Raw genomic sequence first — 21,839 nt, forward strand, 5'->3', positions numbered from 1 at the left:
TTAATCTAGACCAAAATCAGTAAAGAAAAATGACCTTGGAGTCAGGTGACCACCTTCAAAGCCTGACTCTGCCTTTTATCAGCTGTGGGATCCTGGGCAAGTGCCTTTACCTCTCAGAGCCTCTCGGCTCTCTCGTCTGTAAAGCCGGGTGTGCCTGCACCCACCACCCACGATAGGAGAGAGGGCACCATGTGCCCAGTGTCTTGTGTTCAGTGGGTGTCAATGAACGTCCAATGCAGGGCATTCGGCGGCTACTGCGGGTGACAGGGACGTGGTGTCAGGAAAGGAATGGAGAAGAGCAAGGGATGGATGTGGAGGAAGAGCACTGAAGCCTGGGAGAAAGAATCAATCGTGATTCAGAAACCCACCTGCCTGCAGCCCCAGCTGGAACCTCACCCTTGCACTGGCCTCCATGCCAAAGCTGGCTCAGCCCCAGCAGGGCTCCCAGCCCTGCCAGAGGTGAAGCTAGCCCTGCCATTACAGCCTTGGAGCAGGGGGCTGGGGGTCTCGGGGCAAGTGGGGAAGGTCACCAAGCACTCTCTCTGGGCCGGCGACCAGAGGGAAAGGCCCAAAGATAATTGTGGTTCCTGCCATGTGAACTTGGCAGGTCCCAGGTGCTGACTGCCTTCATGCTTCTCAGGCTGGAAGATGACCCAGGTCAGCCTGGAGTCATCCCATCCAGGACCAGTTAAACCAGGCAATCATCCAAACCCCCCACCTGGTCGTTGCACTCCTCCTGGCCCGGTCCCAGTGTCTCCTTGACTTCATCCTTTGGGTCTAGCAGCAAACGGATTAGTGGATGCAGGCTGACTCATTCGTCCCATTCCTCTGCCTCAGGTCTCTATACACACACACACACACACACACACACACACACGGAAAGGGAACTGGAGGAACCAGGTAGTGGCCTGTGTTCACATCTTATCTTGCAACAGCCTGCAGAGCCTCACCTCAGAAGAAGCTCAGCCAGGATCGCGGTGAGAGCCTGAGGCTTTGTCCCAGATGCAACAACACTGAGGGCTAAGAGTCACAGAGCACTGGTTATGTGCTAAGCATGGTGAGTTAAATCCTGTGATCCTCACTGTACCCATAACTAGGTGGGTACTTTTATTGTTGTTGTTTGCAGATGGGGAAATTGAAGCTGAGTAACTTGCCCAAGGCTGCCCAGTTAAGACATTTTTGATGAATTGGCCCCTCTATTATTGGGAAATACTCCCTGGTAATACTCCTTGTCCTGAAGTCCACTTTGTCTGATTTTAGCAAGGCTTCCTTATACTTGGTGTTTGCATGGTCTTTCTTTCCCCACCCTTTTACTTTCACCTTGCACATGCCTTTAAATTTAAAGTACATCTCTTGCAGACAGTGATAGTTGGGTCTTGCTTTTCGATCTAGTCAGACACTCTCTGCCTTTTAATTGGAGTATTCAGTCCATTTACATTTAATGTTGTCTTGCTATTTGCTCTCTGTTTGTCTCCTCTGTTCTTCCCTTCTTGACTTGTTTGTGTTGATCAAGAATTAAAAATATTCTATATTGTCTGCTCTGTTGGCATTTTAGCTATGCCTTTTTGTATATTTCTTAGTTGCTGTTCAAAGGATGATAATACTCATCCATAGCTTATCACCATCTATCTCAAGTGAAAGCCCTGGTTTTTACGTGTTCCACTTTTGCATGTTACACACGACACTTAATTCAGACTTAGCTACTTTAGACAAGGAACGTTTCCAGCTGTGGCACAGGGATGTGAACAGGCAGGCCTCTCTCTCAGACAAGCAGTGGCTTGGGAAAATTTTTTCTGTTGATCCGTTTTGCCCTTATTTTGTAAAGTGAATAGAAAACAGTATGGGATTCATAAGCTTGATTCAGTTGAGACCCAGGAAGAAATGTCTAGGTCTAGCACCAAGCAGGGATTCCAGCCTGAATCTAACACCCTATTGCGAAGGGAACAGAACAGAAGGACAGAGAATGTATGGAGAAGCTGGACTCAGATGGCCAGAGAGCTGCTTGTTTACAGGCATGATGGAAACAGAGCCAGGCTCTTCTCCCAGACACAAGGGTCTCTCATTTGATGGCCTGTTGCCCACTGGATTTTTGGACATGACTTGGGTTCCTCCCTGGCTAGACCACTGGGCACTGGCCACTGTACAAAGGGCGGACTTGCTGTCTTGAATTGGTCCCAAGGGTCCTCTGACCTGCTGGCTGGCCTTGGAGGGCCTGGAACCTGGGCTCTGTGTCTAGCCCCCCGTGCATTTCTGCAAGGTAGCCCTCATTGGTGCCCAGGAAGGGCCACTTCACCCTGGGGGATGAAGGACCACGGCGGAGGAATCCCAAGAAGGCTCACTTTCCTCTCTGCAAACATCCCCCTCAGTCCTCAAAGGCTGACATCTGCACTCTCCCCGCTGGCAGTCCTGCTACTCCAGGGGCAGTAAAGCTACCCTTCCACATTAAGTGTAGAAATCCAGCTTGGTTGACTTCCTCCCCACTTTGAGAAGGACGACACTGAGGCCCAGCGGGGTTAGGTGACTCTTCAGATAGGGTTGGTTGGTCCTGTAGTAGGAGCTCCCTTCCCGCCTCCCCCGAGCTCGTGGCACCCTCCACACAATCTCCCAGGAGCTGGGACATTCACCGTGGGCTCCACCCTGGTTTAGACAGTACAGCACACACAGGGTGTCTCTTCTCAATTCTCTTCCAGTCCTGCTCACTGAAGAGCAAGTCTCAGGTGGGTGCTAATTCAACACCTCTCGCTTGCTGGTCATTTCCAACACGGCAGCTGGTTGAGACGGGAGGATGACAAGAGATGATGGCTCGGATCCATGAGGTGGGAAGGGACTCAGGATAAATTTCACTTCCTACTCTACGTGGCTGGGACCCCTTGGCCCCTTAACCCTCCCACATAAACGGCTCTCTTCCTCCAGAGCTGGTGCCTGCTCCTGGCCCTCTCCCACCCCTACTTCCTAAGGCTCAGGGGAGACGGGGAAGGCGTCAGCAAAGGTCTGCGGGCCTCGGAAGGAGGCTGGGTGGGGGAAGGAGGGGGGAACAGGCCACTGATCACGCCTCCAGTTCCCAGGCATCTGGGGGTTTCTGTTGCTACCCTCACGATAGCAAATCCTCCTTTTACAGCTGTGGAACCTGATGCTCAGAGAGGGCAAGTGATTCACTCAGGGTCACCCAGCTAAAGCCAGACTGCATGGATGAGGGTGAGGATACGTCCAGAAACTGCTCTTGAGTGCACTTATTGAGGGTGGTGGGGGTGGCGGGCTTGAGTGAACTCAAAGACCCAGAGCAACAGGCCAAGTCCCAGGGAGCACACGTGTAAGTCGGGGTGAGTTTGGCCCAAGCACCTGGCATCCCATTCCCCTCCCCCATGCAGCTCTGTCCCTGCCCTAACGGGAGGGAGGGGGAGGGAGTCTCCCCGGGCTATGCCAGGAATGCAGCTGCAGCAGGGCCAGCGGGGGGAAAAGGGCAGCCTGCTGCCCAGAGGGTGGGTGGAAGGGCGCTGCCAGGGTGGGGAGGGGGCCTCTTTTCTCACCCCACCCATTCTCCAGAGGCCCCTCCTCCTGGGCAGCACAGGGGCCAGGTGGCACATAACTCTTTCCAGGGGCAGCCCCAGCTCAGGAGTGGGAATCTGCTCATCCCCAGACAGGGCGAGGGGCAAATGTGGGGAGAGGGGGCAGCTGCTGTCAGCAGCTCCTCCCACCACCGCAGCTGTGAGCTGAGGCGATTGTTGAAAGAAATGTGTACCCAAACCCCAGAGCTCACAGCTCCAGGGCAGCTTTCTGGGCCAGGGAGGTGGGGGAGCGACTTCCAACCAGCAGGAGCGGGGGCGGGAAGGGGGGCGGGAAGGGGGGCGGTGCCCGTGAAGGATGAGAATTCCAGCTGCTGTTTCTGCATCCTTGTAACAGGCCCCTGGACTCAGACTTCAGGTCCATTGTTCTTGGAAGCCAGAATTTTGAGAGATCGGGCCTCTGATGAGCTCATCTGACAGATGAGGAGCCTTAGGCTAGATGCTCAGCTACGTCTGCTGCACCTCAGTCGCCCAGCTCCGGAGCCCGAGGTCCTAACCACAGGGCCAGGAGGCCCGCTCTCAGCCGGCTCAGGACCCGCACGGCAGTGGGTTCTCTGGCACAGAGGCTGTGAGGGATCCAGCAGGGGTGTCCAGTGCAGCTGCTCTTGGTGGCCTTGCAGGGGTGAGTGCAGGCCTGTCCCCTGAGGTCTAACTGGGGGCTCCCAGCTGGACAAGCTCAAGTCCACAGGGGCGGGTTCTGCCTCCCCCGCCCGTGCCCTATAACCTCCCCGTGCCCAGAGGAGGTGGCCTCATGCTCCCCGCTGCGAAGGCGCAGCAGGTGAGAGTGACAGGGAGCAGGGGGCAAAGGGGCCGAGGCCCAGGGAGAGAGGAAGGAGGGCGTGCTGTGCAGAAAGCCAGTACCACTGCAGTCCCGCCCCCGCTGCCCAGCCCAAGGCCGGGCGGGGTGGTCTTTCACTGACAACTCACTTTCTGATACCCCACACAATACAGGGCAGGAATAATTTCCTCCTTCTTGATGGAGAAACAGGCCGGAACTGCCTGTGGTCACCCAGTGGCACCTCCTGCTCCCCAGCCTGCCTTGTCCGCTGCCCCTGCAGGGACAAAGAGGGCAGTGCCCAGCCTGCCTGCCTGGTGTCTCCCCGGGGGGCATTTTTTGAGCACAGCTGAGCTCTTTAGAAGAGGGGCCCAGACCTCTGGGCAAGGGGATGGGCAGGGAGGAAACTTGAGAGGCTCTGGGCCAGGACGACAATCCTGGGGACCTCCTGTGGATCCCTCTGCAGCCAGACCCTCCACACCCCTACTCTGGGGCAGGCCAAAGGGAGAAGGGAGGCTCAAGGGGGCCCCAAGTGACTGGGGGGCAGAGTCCTGGGAAGGAACCCAGCACCCATGGTGTCGAGGTCGGCCCTGTCCCAGGGGCGGCTGCCCGAGGGGCGCTGGTTCCGATCCAGGTGCAACTTGCCCAAGTTCTCAGTGACTTATGTGAGGGTCGTGAAAGGGTAAAACTCATTGGGCAAAATCAACATCTTTGCTAGGCAGCCCCTGATGCCAAGGGGTGTGTGTGTGTGTGTGTGTGTGTGTGTGTGTGTGTGTGTGTGTGTGTAGGGGCAGGGAGGTTGGGGAGCTGCAGTTTGCTCTGACACCTGCTGGTGGCCTCCAGGAGCCTGAGGGAAGCAGGATGCGGAGAGGAGGCGGCCAAGCTTTGAAGACACCTCCCTGAGTACCTGCTCAGCCTCCTCCCTGCCTTCTGCCACCCCCTCTCCCAGTCACGGGCCTCAGGGTCTTATTCTTGGCCAGCCACCAGGGTGGAAGGGCTCCAGGACACACGGGGGGGGGGGGGCAGGGCAGGGGGCTCAGCTGTGACCCCCTACGCTAACCAGCAGAGTGACTGACCTTGGGCAGAAGATCTTCCTCATTAGTTAAATCGGGATCATTATCACATTGTGTTGTTGATAAAAGATAATTTCATTAAAGTGCTTAGCCTAAAGCTCTTACCCTGTGCCGAAGAGTTCAATGAAAGAAGAGTTAATTCAGTGTTAACTCCGCTATCCAGGGGGATCTGGGCAGGGGGTTCTGCAAACCCCTCAAATCACACTAGTTCAGTCTGGTTCCCAGGACGCTGGCCCCCCAATGAGAAACCCTGCCAAGGACACAGTGAAGGAGCAAAAGAGGCCGTGGGACAAATGGAACAGGTGTGCCCAGAAGCCAGGAGCAGTGGGCGCTCCGTCTACCTCTACTGGGGTAGGCTCTGAGCCGGCTGGGTTCCAGGAAGCAGGGAGAGACATGTAGGGCGTAGTGTGGGGTAAGGAGCTACAACCTGGTTTCTTGTCCCACAAGGAAACTTGGGTCCTGCCCAAGAGGTGATGGAAGGTATGATTCAAAAATTGTTCCAATAAAATCCCATGCAGAGCTGGAAAGTCAGACGATCCTGCACCTCTAAGCAGGCAGGGCCCCCCGGGCTTGCTTCCTGGCCTTTTCTCCTGTCTTTTCAGAACTCTCCGCCCTCCACTCTCTGCCCCAGCACCTCCATCCCAGTTTCCCCTCACTCTTTCCAGCATGGCTGAATCTGTCCCCCAGCTTCTAGGACCAGGGAGGCTGGGCCATGGTAACCAACACTCCCTTCCTTAGCAGCACCTAGAGGGGCTTCCCGTGAATGCAAAACATGAAGGGTTAACTTTGTCAAGTGCACCCCAGGCCCGGGACCCCCGGCTGAGACAAAGCTGCTGCCCTCTTGGCCTTTCTCTAGAGCTCCTCAAGGTCCAGATCCTGGCCTGGGTCAGAAACAGATGGGGGTCTCCCAGCCTCTCGTCTCCCCGCAAAGGGGCTGGGATTGACTATGTGGTAGATGAATAAAAAAGGAAAAAAAGCAAGGAAAGCACTGTTCGCTCTCCCTGGGAAGTGAGCTCCTTGTGCTGGGTCCTCTCAGGGCCTGGGGGAGGCACGAAGCTGATCCCCCCATTGCTCCCAGTGGGTCTCCACACCGTCTCTTGGGCCAGCCCTTGCCCCTCTCTCTCAGCCCAGGGACAAAGGGAGAGTGAGAGGAGGAAGAGAGAAAGTGCGTGTGAGAGAGAGAATGACAGAGGCGGGGAAGGTGAATCAGGTATGACCTGGATGTGCTGGAGAGGAGCCTGGGCAGGGCCCGGGGGAGGAGGGGGAGGGGAGGCCTCTCTTCCCCTTGGGTGGGGGAGGGGTGGATGGCGGAACAGGCCTGGGGGACTTGATCCCTCTGCCTTGTGCCGAGGGCAGCCCAGGGAAACTGGGAGGACCCCTTCCCTGAGCAGGGCTGGTGATCTGCCCGTCCCCAGCCAGGCTCATGTGACAGTCCCCTCCCTTCTAGGATGATTCTTTCTTGCCTCCCCACCCCAGGCCTGCTCAGCTCTCTGTAGAGTATTTTCTTTCCAACCTTCAACCCCTAAACCAAGCCCACAGATGCTGGCCCCAAGGACCCCTCTTCCTGCGGTCCTTCCAGCACCGTCCACTGGCTGCTGAGCCCAGAGCCCGACATGCTGCAGCTCACTCTCTGGTCCCACCCTCATCCCCACACCCTCCTCATCTCCCACCACAGCTCCTCCTTTTTCAAGTCGAGGTCCTGACTCCACCAGCTTCCAAGGTCCTTGTCCCATTCAAGCTGGCTGTCTCCCCCTCCATCCTGCCCTCGTGCAGAACAAGCCCAGGTCCCCAAAGTTTCCAGAGAAGTCAGCCGTTTGTACTGAGACCTTCAACCTGTGCCCGTGGCCTGGGCAATGAGCAATCATGGCTGAGTCCGGCGTCAAGGTCAGGAGACCAGGTCCAGTGAGCCCTCTGGGGACATACTGCGTGGCCTATGCAAGCCTTTCCCCTTGATGGCCTTCAATTTCCCTTTCGGTCACAGGCCTGCTTGAAGGGGATAGGGCACAGGACAACTTGTCCCAGCCTCTTCAGTGAAGCACCCCAAGGCGTCTTTGCCCTGGGCTGATGGGCTTCCCCAGAGGCAGAGGCGATTCCCACGTGACAGATGCCATCTCTAAGTTCCTGGGGTCAGGGCCTCAGGAGTCCTGGCAAAAGGGGCCCAGCAAACAATCAGTGGGGGCCTCCTCTGGTCACCTGTGTCCCTTGGGTGTGCTTCTTGCATCTCTCCATATTGTAATAACATGTCTGGGGGGAGATTTGCCCTCCACACCAGATTGTGAGCTCCCTGAAAGCAATGGCCTGTCCTGTTGGTCTCTTGTTCCCAGTGTCCAGCACAGGTTGGGGACATTTAGGGACATATACACTTATGTCTATTACAGGAGGAAATGACGCCATGACATTAAGAAAGGTCCATGATCCAGGTTGGAGGGAAATGACACCCAGGTCTGGTTCTCTCCAGAGCCCCCAGGCAACGCTACCCCTTCCTCCTCTTGGCTCCACTGCCACCTGTAACTACCCAGCTCCTCTAGGACTTCCCTAACCAGCAAATGGGTGTGCCTAATCACAGCAAGATGCTGGTCTCTGAGCGCCAAGAGAGGTTTGTCATCGGGCTCTGCAGCCACATGCTACAGAAGGCTGCAGCCCTTTCCCTGCTGGCCTCAGTGACTGGCTCCCATGCCGGTCACTCCTGCGAGTGGTCGCCGGCACCTGGGGCAGCTCTGCCTTGTGCACTGGCCAAGCTGGGTGTGTCTGGGCCTCCTGACCCTGTCATCGTGCCCTTCTCAGCTTCAGGGGTCCCTGTGGGAGACCTCCCTCTGGGGTTTTTGGAGCCTGGCTCTGCACAGATCTCGTGTACCGTTTCCCCAGACCCACCATAACCTCGGCCCGGGTTTGCTGCCCCAGGTCGTGCTTGTGAGCTGTGGGCACCTGCTCCTCGGTCCTCATCTTCGCTGGGCAAACATCATGAATAACCATAGCCTGTGGCTCCACGCACCCTCTCCTCGGCCCTGGGAGCCCCGACCATCACCCCACCCTGTCTTGTGCCTGCTACCTTGTCCCAGTCCACTGCTTTGAGCTTTGGCTCCATCGCAGGGTCTGTCTTCTGAGCGCTTGCAGAGGTCACAGCCCCATTCTCCACGGAACCCTGGGGAGAGAAGACACAAGGGGATTATCCACAGTGGGCGAGGGAAGAGAACCCCCAACTGCCCCACGATGAGGCAGTCAGGAGTGGTGGGAGCACCATGGCAGGGCAGGGTGGGCGGAAATCAAGGGCACCGAGTGCACTTGAAAAAGGGTAGACACTGATGTGGGTGGTCTTAACCTCTGCACTTTTCTTCTCCCTGAAAAAGGAAATAATACCCATAAAAACAAGAGGCAAAAGATCTGGGGGAGGAGAGAAGCTGGCAGAGAGCCTGGAGGGAAATGAGAGCAGTGGGTGGGAATGCCCTGGCCCAGAAGATCTCTGCCAGCCCTTTCCCAGGCTCCTGGCAGGTGTCAGGTAAAGAGTCACAGGGTGGCACCAGGGGACCTGGCAGGCTCACTGGGTCACGCCCAATGACTACGCCACCTGCCTCTCTCCCTGGTAATTCTACAGAGCTCGTGGGCCACAGGCTGGGCAGCTAGGTCCACGTGCCCACAAGAAAGAGAGGCAGCAGAGCGTGAGGGAGCCGTCCCTCCAGGAACTCCCAGGTGTGGGTCAGCGGCCACACGCGGGGCGGGACTGGCAGAGGAGAGCCCAGATGGGCTCAAGGTCAAATGGAAGGAGCAAAGAGGCAAAGGCAGAAGGAAATGGAATGTACTGGGAAAATCACATGGCTCCAGCTGGCCCTGACGTCATGTGAGGTGAGGCCGGAGAGCGCAGGCCGGCACGTAGGTAAAATGCAGGCTTCCCTCCAGAAAGGGTGGGGAGAGCACTTACCAATGGGGGGGGGGGTGTCCTCTGAGTCCCTGTGACTAAAGGAAGCTGTGGTGGCCATGGAGAAGGGGCCCTTGGAACCTGGATATTGGCAAGAACCCAAGAAGAGTGTTTGAGCAACCAGTTGGGGTTTCTGTTGCTATGATTCTTACATTTTTTGCTTCCAAATGAACCAAGAGAACTTGATGGTGACAGTGATGCTGTCATTTTCTGGGAAAACACATATGTAACCCAAGTAAAAGCGGGCTTTCATGGTCCTGTCTTGGTCTGGGTATCTCAGTATTTTTAGTCTTTGTCACCATGCTAATACCTGAATTCTTCTAAAAAGCAACTCTGATGATCTCTTGAGGATGGAGTGGATTTTATAGTATTTCATACAAGGAAACTCCCTAAGTATCAAATATAAATGTCATATAAGAATCTTGTCCCTTCTAATTCTGTTCTACACTTGAAATACCTCCGAACGCCTCCAATCATGGACCTATTGGTTCTCCCTCCCTCCTGGATAGTTCTTTTCTCCTGGTCACCCCAAGTCCTTTCTTAAGTAGGGTGATCTAATCCTTCTCTGCACCTCCAACCCCTCTCATTCACTACAACTCCATCCATCTCTCTCCACAAAAGGCTTGTCTTGGGGTCCACCCATCCCAAGCAGGGAAGTGGTTATCACTCGAATTAGCATTTGATGTTTTTGTCTGCGCTACACTTTTCAGACATCCCCGAGTGGCAGACACAGACCTGTTTGGGGCACATGCATCTGAACAACCACTGGAAGCAGAAGAAATGGTCATTACTTTCCAGCACTGGGCACAGAGCACTCGTGTATCCAGCCCGTGCTTCTGGTCACCTAAGGCTGGGCTGCTTTCCGAGAGTTCGAGTCCTTGGGAAAGTCTCCCTTCTGCTCAGCTGGCTGCCTCAGTTTCCAGGGACCACTCCTGGCTCTTCCCCTCTAGGACTGTACAGGCTCTTTTTCACCTGGCAGCTTATACATACATGAGGACCACTGCCATCTGCTTTTCCACAAGACCTCCTTAGGACATAACAGGGTCTCTAAGCATAATGATTGGTTCCTGCTCCTCTTCCAAGGTGGGTGTGATGGGACCAGGCCAGAACCCAGCAGGGCTCATGCCTCCCCCACATGGAACATCCTATTTCAGCCCATGGGAACTGAGCTCCCATTGGCACTTTGACCTCCATCTTTTGCGGCTCATTCACTTAGCTTATGGCCACCTGAAGCTTTTTTCATGGACTGCTGCTGCTGGTGTGGTGTGGAGAGCTTGTGTGGCCCAGGAGGCAAGCTGGACCTGCAGACTCACTGTGATGAACACTGGGATGCCCGGAGTAGTGATGAACAGAAGGGTAGAAGGCGGTGGAAACCAGAGAAACCCTAAGAAATGGGATGGTCAAAAAAAAAAAAGAAATGGGATCATCGAGGGGAGTTTGTGGGGACGGAAGCCCTGGTTCCATATCCGCCTCCTCTTCAGGGGCTAGTGGTCTCAGTGAAGTATCACTATGGTCCCCTGCCTCTTCCCTTAATTCTTCCCTCCTACAAGGATCTGATCCACACCCACTGCTGTCACCCACTCATCCACAGACATACGTGTTTGAACATCTGCAACGTACCAATCACACATCAGCTCAGAAGACTCTGCAACGTCTCTCTAACACTGGTCCTGCTCCTTGCTCCGGGAGTACGTTTCCAACAGCTGACATTATAGTCTGACCCTCTGACCACATTCCTAAGAGTGAACACACTATCTTCCTCTGTAGGTCGGCTTATCCTTGACTTTCTTGTATTTAACGTCTTTCCCCTGTATTTCCAAGCTCTTCTTCTGTCACGCCTTTGAATTAACCCTAATTTTTCCCTCTCACCGGTAGGGACGACTTGCCATTTTCTAAACATGCCTCACGTTTTTCTTCTCAAATGTCATCCTATCTAGCATGATGACAACGGTTAATATTCACGAAGGCTTACCATGTGCCCAGCCCTTTCATCTTCATAACAACCATATGAAGGAGGCATGATTATTATTCCCACTTGACAGATGAGAGGGCCAAGGCATGAAGGAGCCCCACAGCTAATGAGGGGTAGAGCCGCAGTTGGGCTCCAGAATATTCTCTTGACCACCATGTACTTCTTCCCTAACCATTCTAGCCAGAAATGAGCTCTTCATTTTCCAACTTTAAAAAAAGTCACACTTTCCATGTGTCCCACTGCCTCAGTTGGTATTTACAATTTCCTGCCTCTTATTGTTTTTGCATGTTTGGGCCATGATCTTGTTTGTCCAATGGTGGACAAACAATAGATTCTAACAGGCCAGGAAACTACTGTTTCCTCTCCTCAAGTTACCTAGGGTGGGCTCTTGAAAATATTACATCTCCACTCATACTTCTTGAGTGGATCATGTTTCAGTGTTGGCTCTTTGCAGCACAGCCACGATCCCCTGACACTCCAGACCCCTGAGATGTGGCAGGAACCTCAGGGGATCCTGGCTGTGCTGCTCGGGGTGGAGCCCTGAAACTCTGCCAGGCTCATGCTCCTTGGAAATATATAAAGAATGGGGGGTGAGCACATCTGCTTGGAAGAGAGAGGTCGCCCAGGACACTGAACACACCATCTTAGAATGCCACCCCGGGCTGGGTGGGGTGGTGCCCAGACACAAGGGTCAAATTCCAATAATCTGGGCCATATATTCTCAGTGCCCTTTGGCCAAGTCCATAGGATAGGCATGAGCAGAACTGAAAGTACATTAGTCTGACATGAAATTACCAGCATCTTATTTTGCCAAATAAAAATATTTAAAAAGGGATTTCCTTGGTAGTGGTTGGGAATCCGCCTGCCAATGCAGGGGACACAGGTTCAAGCCCTGGTCCGGGGAGATCCCACATGCCGCGGAGCAACTAAGCCCGTGCGCCACAACTACCGAGTCTGTGCTCTAGAGCCCGTGAGCCACAACTACTGAGCCCATGCGCCACAACTACTGAAGCCTGTAGCCCGTGCTTTGCAACTGCAATAAGAGAAGCCGCCGCAATGAGAAGCCCACGCACTGCAATGAAGGGTAGCCCCCGCTCGCCTCAACTAGAGAAAGCCCGCGCGCAGCAACGAAGACCCAGCGCAGCCAAAAAAAAAGAGTAAATAAAATAAATAAATGAAAAAAACATATATTAAAAAAATATTTAAAAAATTATCAGCAGCAGCATTTCATAAATGAAAGAAATAGGTAGGAAACACATGCTTGCAGAATAAAAGGCAGTTCTTCCCAAGGAAGGGCATTTGGCAAATTTACAAGGGGATCAAAAAAAAAAAGGTTCCATTTAAAAATATTTATTAATGCAGAAGAAATTAAAACCTAAATTTTGTTTTGTGAGCATTAATTGTATGTCATTGTTTTCTTGGTTCATGGTGGTCGGTGTGGGTCTCTAGTCTCTGTGTAACCGGAAGTAGATCAAATGCTCTCTTTGTTCCAGTTCCAAGGTTTTCTTAACAAATTACTAAAAATCCAGTTTCACAGAGGGATGTTGGCTGAAAATGAAAACAGAACTTTCAAGGGTTTTTTTTGTTGTTGCTGTTGTCGTTCAGCTGGAAATACTCCGGGTGGAATGAGGGAAATGGAGGGAGGATCCCCGTGGCTCTCTGCCTCTTTCCTGAGAGCCAGGAGGAAGGGGAGCGGCTCCTGCCCAGCACCGGGCTCACCAGCTTGCTTCCCCAGCCCTGAGCAGTCACGGACTCTCCCAGGACGCTGCCCTTGAATCCTGCACCAGCGCCTGTCTGAGGGCTGGCACGGGCCGTGCGCTGCCATGGAGGGTGGGGAAAGGAGAGGAAGAAGGGACGGGAGAAGGCTGTTTCCTCCTGCCACCCCAGCGAATCACAACTTGAGGGTCCTGGAACCACCAGGCAGTCATGTCGTGGGTGATAGGCTTTTGGCCAGTAGATCGCAGACTGACAACAGAACCAAGGTGCTTTCTGGGTGGCCTCTTCGGGACCACAGCCCTCCATGGCAGGAGCCCAGGCTTATTAACCACAAGATTGTACACAGCTCCAATACGGGAGGAGATTTCAAGGAGAACCACAGCAAGCAGCACATGGGCGCTGCCAGGAGCAGAAATGCCCTCAGGTACAAGAAGTGTCCTCTAGTGCGTCTTTTACTGACTCTTTTTCTAGAGTCTAGTTGTGAGTTTTCAAAAGGTCTCCCATTCCCACTCGGGGGCTGCTCCCATCTGAACCGGGGCAGGGGGGCGGGGGTTCCAGGAACCGAGTCCTGCTGGGAGCCGCCACACCACACACACTGATCTGGGCCATGGTTTCCAGACTTCCCTGCTCCGTGTTTACTTTATGGTTGAGCTGGGCTCACCCTTGAATTCCATGGGCAAACACCATCTATGAATCAGAAGTGTGTAAAGGTCATTCCTAGGGACTAGGGTACAACTCAGACTCTAAAAGACTTTTTAAAAAAAGTTTCTTGGAAACTTCCACAATGCATTATTTAAAAGACTCTCCTGATCCTGGAAGCAAGCCTGAAAACCAAAAACCTTTAAAAACCAAAAAGCAGCGGCAAGTGAAGGATACATGTACTCTTTTCCAGGTTTTGGAAATTGTTCTGGGTCCTGCCTTCAGATTGCATTAGCTGCAGACTTTGGGGAAGGGAAGTGAGTAATTCTGTAGTCAGACTCACAATGGCTTTCACAAGAATAATCAGCCCAAGTGTTGATGGATGTGGCTTGACATGCGGCGTCCAACCCACCTGCGTCAGATGACAGCTTTCCTAGAGGGTCTACCCGAGGGACACAAGATTGTCCCAGGGTAGCAAGAATGGAGCTGAAGACCCACCCCTCCTCTTGAGCCCTGCTGACCTTTCCATCCTGGGAAGGCAGGCAGGAGACCTGGCTAGAAGCGCATTTTATGGTCAGGCCCAAGGCTGTTTGAGCCTAGCAAAGTATGGATAGTTCAGGGGCTGAAAGCATCTTGCTTTCCTATGCATTTCCCTGTGATTGCCTCCCAAGCCAGAATGCAAGCTCCATGAGGGTAGAGACCCTGCTGCCTTGCTCACTGCTCTGTCCCTGGCAGCTGGCACGGGGTCAGCACCTGAATACGTGCTGAATGGTATATTTGAGTAGATGGTGGCCTGTTTAGGGTCTGGGGGCCCAGGCAGGCAGGATGCCTACTTGAGGGGAGAAGGTCAATGTGCCCTGCTAAGGAGACTAGGTAGGCGGGCACTGCCCACTCTGAGCTGGGAACCACTGGACATGCTGGGCAATATGGGGGAGGAGGTGAGGAGGGCATTTTGATCTCCTTAGATCCTCCCAGCCACAGTCCAAGGCTGCAGGGAAAGAAGCCAATAAAACAGCAGCACCAGCCCTATTTTCTCCCAGTACAGTGCCAGTTCCCGGCTGCTAATGAATCAAGATGTCCTCTCAGGTCAGCCCAAGCCACTGCTCTTGTCTCATGGAGATGGTCCTGCTGACACCACCGCCCCCTCTCCTGGGCTCCCTCGGCCGCCACCTCCTCTCTCACACTGCCCTCGGACCCGAACTCACAGAGGACCCAGGAGTTGTCCCCTGCCAGCTTGCTGAGGTTCCAGCCAGTTCCCCCAACATGCCTGTCTCTCAGGGAGGCAGCCCTCGGGGGAAGAATCCGGGTCCAACCATCTATTCCAGACCCTGAAGATTCAGCTTTAATAAAGAGACAAAGTTCTAGACCAGCCTCCCTCATTGACTTGCTTTGTGACCTGAGGATCTTCCTCTTGGAACAAGAAGTGCTTCTCTCTGGCAAAGGCACCCCAAGTTCCTGCTCTGGCCTCAGAAGGTGGGCAGGTGCCTTCGATGAATGAAGCAGGCAGAGTGTGGTTCATAATACAGACTCATTTTGTTTGCGGACTAAACACGTAGGAATATTTTTTAAATTTTTTTCTTGTGATGAGAACTTTTTTTAAAATTTTATTTTTATTTATTTATTTTTGGCTGTGTTGGGTCTTCGTTGCTGCACATGGGCTTTCTCTAGTTGTGGCGAGCAGGGGCTACTCTTTGTTGTGGTGCACGGGCTTCTCATTGCGGTGGCTTCTCTTGCTGTGGAACACAGGCTCTAGGTCCACAGGCTTCAGGAGTTGTGGCTCGCAGGCTCAGTAGTTGTGGCTCACGGGCTTAGTTGCTCTGCGGCATGTGGGATCTTCCCAGACCAAGGATCGAACCCATTTCCCCTGCATTGGTGGATTCTTAACCACTGTGCCACCAGGGAAGTCCCCGTGAACTTTTTTTTTTTAATTTAATTTTTATTTATTTATTTTTGGCTAAATACATAGGAATATTCTTTACTTCTATGAGGAAAGATGCTCACTCTCCTTTTTCTTAAAACACGAGGCACCAAGAAACAAAAGACAAGCAAAAACATGAGGAGCCCTTTTGCTAGAGACAGCAGTACAGAGAAAAAAAGAAATGCAACACGTGCAGTAATCTATGGTCATTGTCGTGGGGTCTTGGCATGGGGGAGGCTGTGGGGGATGGAGGGGACTGCAGCAAACTGGAGGGGGTCACACCCCGTGGAAAGGGGGCAGCCCCGACTGAGGTTCAGGTCAGGTGAGGATGGGGCCCAGGGTTGTCAGACCTTCCGACTTCTAAGAAAAACTGGAAAAGTAGATTTCTCTGTGAAATCTCCAGATTTCAAAATTTGACTCCTGTTTAAAACAAACACACGATGTGGGCCAAACCAACCTGCCTGAATACAAACACAGCCCTTGGTTCGCCAGTTTGAAAAGCCCGGGTGAGCTGCAGCCCTCCTGCCCCCGGGAAAGCCTCAGAGAAGGATGGGCGTGGACAGGCAAGAGCAAGGGTGTTGTCCTCCTGTTCCCACAACAGGGAATCCACGGGGAGCCCACATGCACCCACCCAGCTGTACCAACGCCCTGAGTGGGTTGGTGACAGGCGGGCAGCACTTGAGGACCAGAGCCCCAGCAAGGCTCAACGAAGGGTAACCCGGGCCTCTTTCTCCCTCCAGGCTAGCCGAGAGGAGGCAGGGTGTCAGGAAGCAGAAGTGGGTGGTGGATGCGGATTTTTACTGGCGCTCTTCCCCGTCACGGTGTCTGGAAAGGAGACAAATCCGTGAGGGTGAGGGGATCGCAGCGGAGACGCAGCTCTGCACCAAGGACGTTCCCTCCAGGGAGGGTTGACTTGATCCTCCCCATGCCCACCCCACCTCTAATAAATTCCTATGTTGATGTCCTAACCCCGAGTCCATCAGAACGTGACCTTATTTGGAACTAGGGTCACTGCAGGTGTGATTAGTTAAGGTGAAGTGATTAGGGTGGGCCCTAATCCAATGTGGCTGGTGCCCCTATAAAGAGGTGAAATTTGGAAACAGACACACACACTGAGAACACCATGTGAAGAGGGAGGCGGAGATCAGGGTGAAGCAGCTGCAAGTGCCAAACCGCCAAAGATTGCCAACAAAGTACCAGGAGCTAGGGAGAGGCCTGGGACAGAGTCTCTCCCACAGCCCTCACTAGGAACCAAGCCTGCCACACCTTGGTCTCAGACTGCTAGCCTTCAGAACTGTGACACGTAAATTTCTGCTGCCTAAGCCACCCAGGTTGTGGGACTTTGTTATGGCAGCACTAGCAAACGAATCCAAGCTGAACCAGTTTCCCCTGGGTTTGCCTCAGGGCCACAGAAGGAGAAGGAATCCAACCAGGAACGAGAACAAATGATGGAGGCGTCCAAGGAGATGTGGAGACAAGATCTGAGGAAGCGGCAGAAACCAGGGTCTTGCAATCAGCACAGCCTTCCTGCCAGGCCCTTGGTGGCAGCCCACACAGATGGCACTGGGAGGGGTAGGCATTCGAGTACAGCAAGTCCCCTACGTATGAAACTTCAAGTTGCGAACTTTCAAAGATGCGAACGTGTGTTCTGTCAATGTCAGGCGTGAGTGAAATTGCAGCTTGCCCTCCGTCTCCTGTTGCTGGCGATCCTTCAGCTCTACCATCTCCCACCTCCTCTCCCTCCTCCAGTCAGTGACTCTTCTTGCCTGTTCCCTCGATGCCAGCCCCTGTATGCCACCTGTTGTACTGCACTACTGTACTTTTCAAGGTACTGTACTGCAAGATTAAAAATGTTGTCGTGGGGCTTCCCTGGTGGCGCAGTGGTTGAGAATCTGCCTGCCAATGCATGGGACACGGGTTCGAGCCCTGGTTTGGAAAGATCCCACATGCCGCGGAGCAACTAGGCCCGTGAGCCACAATTACTGAGCCTGCGCGTCTGGAGCCTGTGCTCCGCAACAAGAGAGGCCGCGATAATGAGAGGCCCGCACACCACAATGAAGAGTGGCCCCCACTTGCCACAACTAGAGAAAGCCCTCACACAGAAACGAAGACCCAACACAGCCATAAATAAATAAATAAATAAATAAATAAATAAATAAACCCAAAGTTAAAAAAAAAAGTTCTTTATTTTTTGTGTTTATTTTTTATGTATTATCTGTGTGAAAAGTATTATAAACCTATTATAGTAAATACTATATAGCCAATTGTGTTAGCTGGGTACCTACCTAACTTTGTTGGACTCATGAACAAATTGGACTTATGAACGTGCGCTTGGAACGGAACTCGTTCGTATGTAGGGGACTTACTATACCTCCCTCCCCAGCCCACCGTTCCCTGTCTAGCAGCCAGGGGTGGCCTTGCTCCCCTTCTTCAGGGCCTGGGAAGTCACTCCCCAGCACCTGGAAGCACTGTGTTGGGGAGGCAGGCTGAACGGGGCGGGGGGGGTCCGGTGTACCGCGACCCCCTTTAGCACAAACCTTGGCCTACTTGGCGATCCCCACCCCCTACCCAGCCACGAGGCTTCCGGGACAGCTGCGCCACCTCCACGGTGAGTGCCATTACCACCACGTTGCACGTGTGGCCAACATCTCATCGGGATCAACACAATTCTTCCTGAGGACGTGTTCCCTGGATGAGGGAAATGGAGGCACAGACAGACCAAGTCACTGATTCAAGGACTCGCAAACAGTTGCTGGGAGAGCCAGCCAGGAATCCACTTCCAGGGCTGTCCCTGCGGAGGTCCTTCCTACGTCCTCTTCTATCCCCTCTGGGAGGACTCACCGGGATGCTCCAAGCCCCTGCCCTGAGCCCCCAAGCCCCTCTCTAGTGCCCCAGACCATCCCCAGAGAGGGTTTGCTTGGATGGTGCATGAGGGGGAGAGAAAAGAGAAGAACAACAAAAAGCCTGCCCTCTGCATGGCAAACAAACAAGCCGACTGCAGAGGCGGTGAAAGGAGGCTGTGTGCAGCGGGGCGGGGGCTGCAGGAGGCGGGGGAGCCGGCATAAAGGAATGTTGTTTGGGAAAGCCGGGGCTGGGCACCAAGGGACAGACAGATGGCCTTTTATCCCATGGCCTGGGTTCGGCCTGAAAACCCTTCTTCTGAAATGAGAGGGTGCCCCAGGCCGTGTCCAGCTGCCCCCCCCCCCCGCACCCCACGGAGGCCCAGAGGCCCATGTGTCTCAGGATACCTGGGTCGCACGTGGCCCAGGCAGGCCCTGGAAGGAGGAGGACAGTAACCACGCCAAGAGGCTTCCTTGGGGAGAAGCCAGTGTTAACAAGCCCACCCCCAGGCCCCCCGGGGAGCAGCCTCTCTGGAGCTGATTGTCTTCTGCAGCCAGAAACATGGGGCGAAAATGAAGGCGGCAGGACCTGCTTGCTTCCGTCTCCAATAAGCTGCTGTGCGATGAGGTCCAAATCAGAAGCCAGGCCCAGCCAGGTCCTGTGGCCTATCCAAGCCTTAAAACATTTAAAATAAACCCCTGACGTGCACAAAACCCAAACCAAAACAAAATCCATGCCTGGCAAATGACAAGCCACAGAACTCCCAAAGCACACGCACGTCCCACTCGCCCAGTCACTGCAAGGCAGCTAGCTCTGCCAGCCACTCTCCCCGTATTCATGGTAGGCAGATGAAAGGAAAAGAGGAAATGAGTAGGAATAGGAAACTTGCACCTGAGGTGTGCCCCACGCCTCTTTCTCGGAAGACGTGGGGATGTGGACAAGACATTCCGAGGCTCCTGGGTCCTTGACGTCAGTTTGCTGTGGACCCAGCATTGCTCTTACTCATGAAATGAGCCCCCTTGGATGACATCACCAGCAACCTTGTCACCAGAAGCAGGAGCCAGCATAGGTGGGCATTCCAAGACATCAGAAAAGGGGGCCAGTGGATTGAAAATAGTAAATTACCACTCAAAACTCGCCAAAGCACCCCACAAGCTTTCAGGCTACTAACTTGATTCTCTACCAAATCCTGCCATGGACCATCTGTATCCAGGTAGATCCCTTCTGCTCTAGCCTCTAACCTTAGATGAGGGCACCATTTCCAGGAAGTCACCAAGAGTCAAGCGGACACAGTTTTTTCCCAATGAAAGCCTAACTCAGGGATTTGGAACAGCCCGAGGGGAAAATTCCATCTGGGAGCCTGGGCTGGGGAGGTTGACCTGGGCATGGTCAGGGGGGGACCAGGGAAGCTCTCTGAGGCTCACCTCCTTGGTCCTGCCTTACAAAACCCTGCCTCGCCTGCAGTGGTAGGATGGGTGGGACCAGAGCTTCAACTCTGATGAGCAGCGTCAGCAACTGCAGGAAATGAGCTCCTCAAGGTTTAGCCTTTTGCAGATTCCACGGGACATTTCTAGACTGTGGTCTCTCAAGTCTCAGACCTCAAGGCACCTCAGGTGGGCTTACAGAATGTGCTATCCACAGGGAAGACACACTTAAGCCATCTAAAATATATTATCTCCTGACTGACCCAACTTCTATAAAAAAAACAATTTCAGATGTAACACTCCGTCTGTAAGGATTAATCTCAAAAATACTATTTTGCTGTTTTATTAAAGGAGAAACAAGACCATTGATTTACAAATAACCTCATATATCACTATTCCAGAGACAAGATTCCTAAATGTGGCTTTTATAATCTAATAATTTAAGAAACAAAAATACTGTTGTTCTCCTTTGTTTACAAAAAATGGCAAATGATTATATTGCCAGGAACAATAAAAGTCATTGAACTGTTTTGTAAACAAAACAATAAAAACAACAACAAAAAACAACCTTATACCCACTACTTCTTTTTACTTATTCAAGCAATTTCCCCCTCTTCCTGCTCAGGCATGGAATCTTCTCCCATTTGTAGCTGAGGATGTTTGATGTTCAAGAGGTTGACTGGCTCACCTCCAGGGACACAGTTAGTTCAGGAACACAAGACTGTTGAACTCTAAACCTGTCTTCTTTTCCACCCTCATTTATCCTGACAACTTCCAAATCCACTGCACATTTCTCAAACTAGCCAAGTCTGCACAGTGAGCCCTAGAACTGGTACCGCCTCATGAGTAACAGCCTACACTCCACGTTTTATGCTCATGTGTTTATACTCATCACTCTAATGATGCTCAGCTCCAGGGGATGATGTCCTTGATCAGCCTCACGGCAACTTGTCCTCCTGGGTGGCCAGTGCCTCTCTGACATGGCCGCATGTCAGGGACATCACTGAATACATGATCTGGTGTGATCATGTAGAGAGAGAGCACGAAGGAGCTACTTGAGAAGGATGCAGGGACACCAGCTTTCTGGCCCCGAATCACCAGATTAGGATGCCACTGTCCTAGAGAGAAATGCCTTTGTGACTCTGGGCCACAGCTCAGACCAACGCTTTTTTGCCCAAGAGAACTTTCTGCAATGATGGGAATGTTCTAGATCTGTCGTGTCCAATACAGTAGTCACTAGCCACATGTGTCTACTGAGCACTTGAAATGTAGTTAGTGTGACTGAGGAACTGCATTTTTATTTATTTAATTTAAAATTAAATTGCCACATGTGCCTAGTGGCTACCATATTGGACACCAGAGTTCTGGACTCATATATTCAACTACTATTTGAAATCTCTACCTGGGTGTTTCCTGGGCATCTCAAACCTAATAGGGTCCTAGTGAACTTTAATTGCCCCATCCCAAACCAGGGACCCCCATCCCAGTATTCATCATTCCACAAATCAAACCACCTAATTGCTCAGGTCAAAACCTTGATGTCACCCTCAACTCCTCTCTTTCCCTCACTCCCAATGTTTAATCCCTCAAGAAGACATTTCCAATTTCTATCTACTTCTTTCTGTCCCAATGGCCTCCCAGTCCAGGCCACCTCTTTTTGTCATCTGGACAACAGTGATGGCCTCTTAGCTCTCTTCCTGTTTCCACTCTTTTTAAATTAATTAATTAATTAATTTATTTATTTTTGGCTGTGTTGGGTCTTTGCTGCTGCACGTGGGCTCTCCCTAGGTGCGGCGAGCGGGGGCTACTCTCCATTGTGGTGCGTGGGTCTCTCATCGCGGTGGCCTCTGTTGCTGTGGAGCACAGGCTCTAGGTGTGTGGGCCTCAGTAGTTGTGGCACGCAGGCTCAGTAGTTGTGGCGCAGGGGCTTAGTTGCTCCGCGGCATGTGAGATCTTCCCGGACCAGGGCTTGAACCCGTGTCCCCTGCATTGGCAGGCGGATTCT

At 53.0% G+C, this 21,839-nt stretch overlaps 1 protein-coding gene across 1 annotated transcript in view; it reads right to left on the bottom strand.

The window, feature by feature from the left end:
• Positions 1-21,839, bottom strand: part of FA2H (fatty acid 2-hydroxylase) — an 84,939-nt gene that overhangs the window by 45,890 nt on the left and 17,210 nt on the right. Inside the window, 1 exon segment of the mRNA XM_059904382.1 lies at positions 8,461-8,553. Coding sequence (XP_059760365.1) covers positions 8,461-8,553 — 93 coding nt within the window.

This window comes from Balaenoptera ricei, chromosome 19 (assembly GCF_028023285.1).
Source record: "Balaenoptera ricei isolate mBalRic1 chromosome 19, mBalRic1.hap2, whole genome shotgun sequence".
NCBI classification, from domain to species: Eukaryota; Metazoa; Chordata; class Mammalia; order Artiodactyla; family Balaenopteridae; genus Balaenoptera; species Balaenoptera ricei.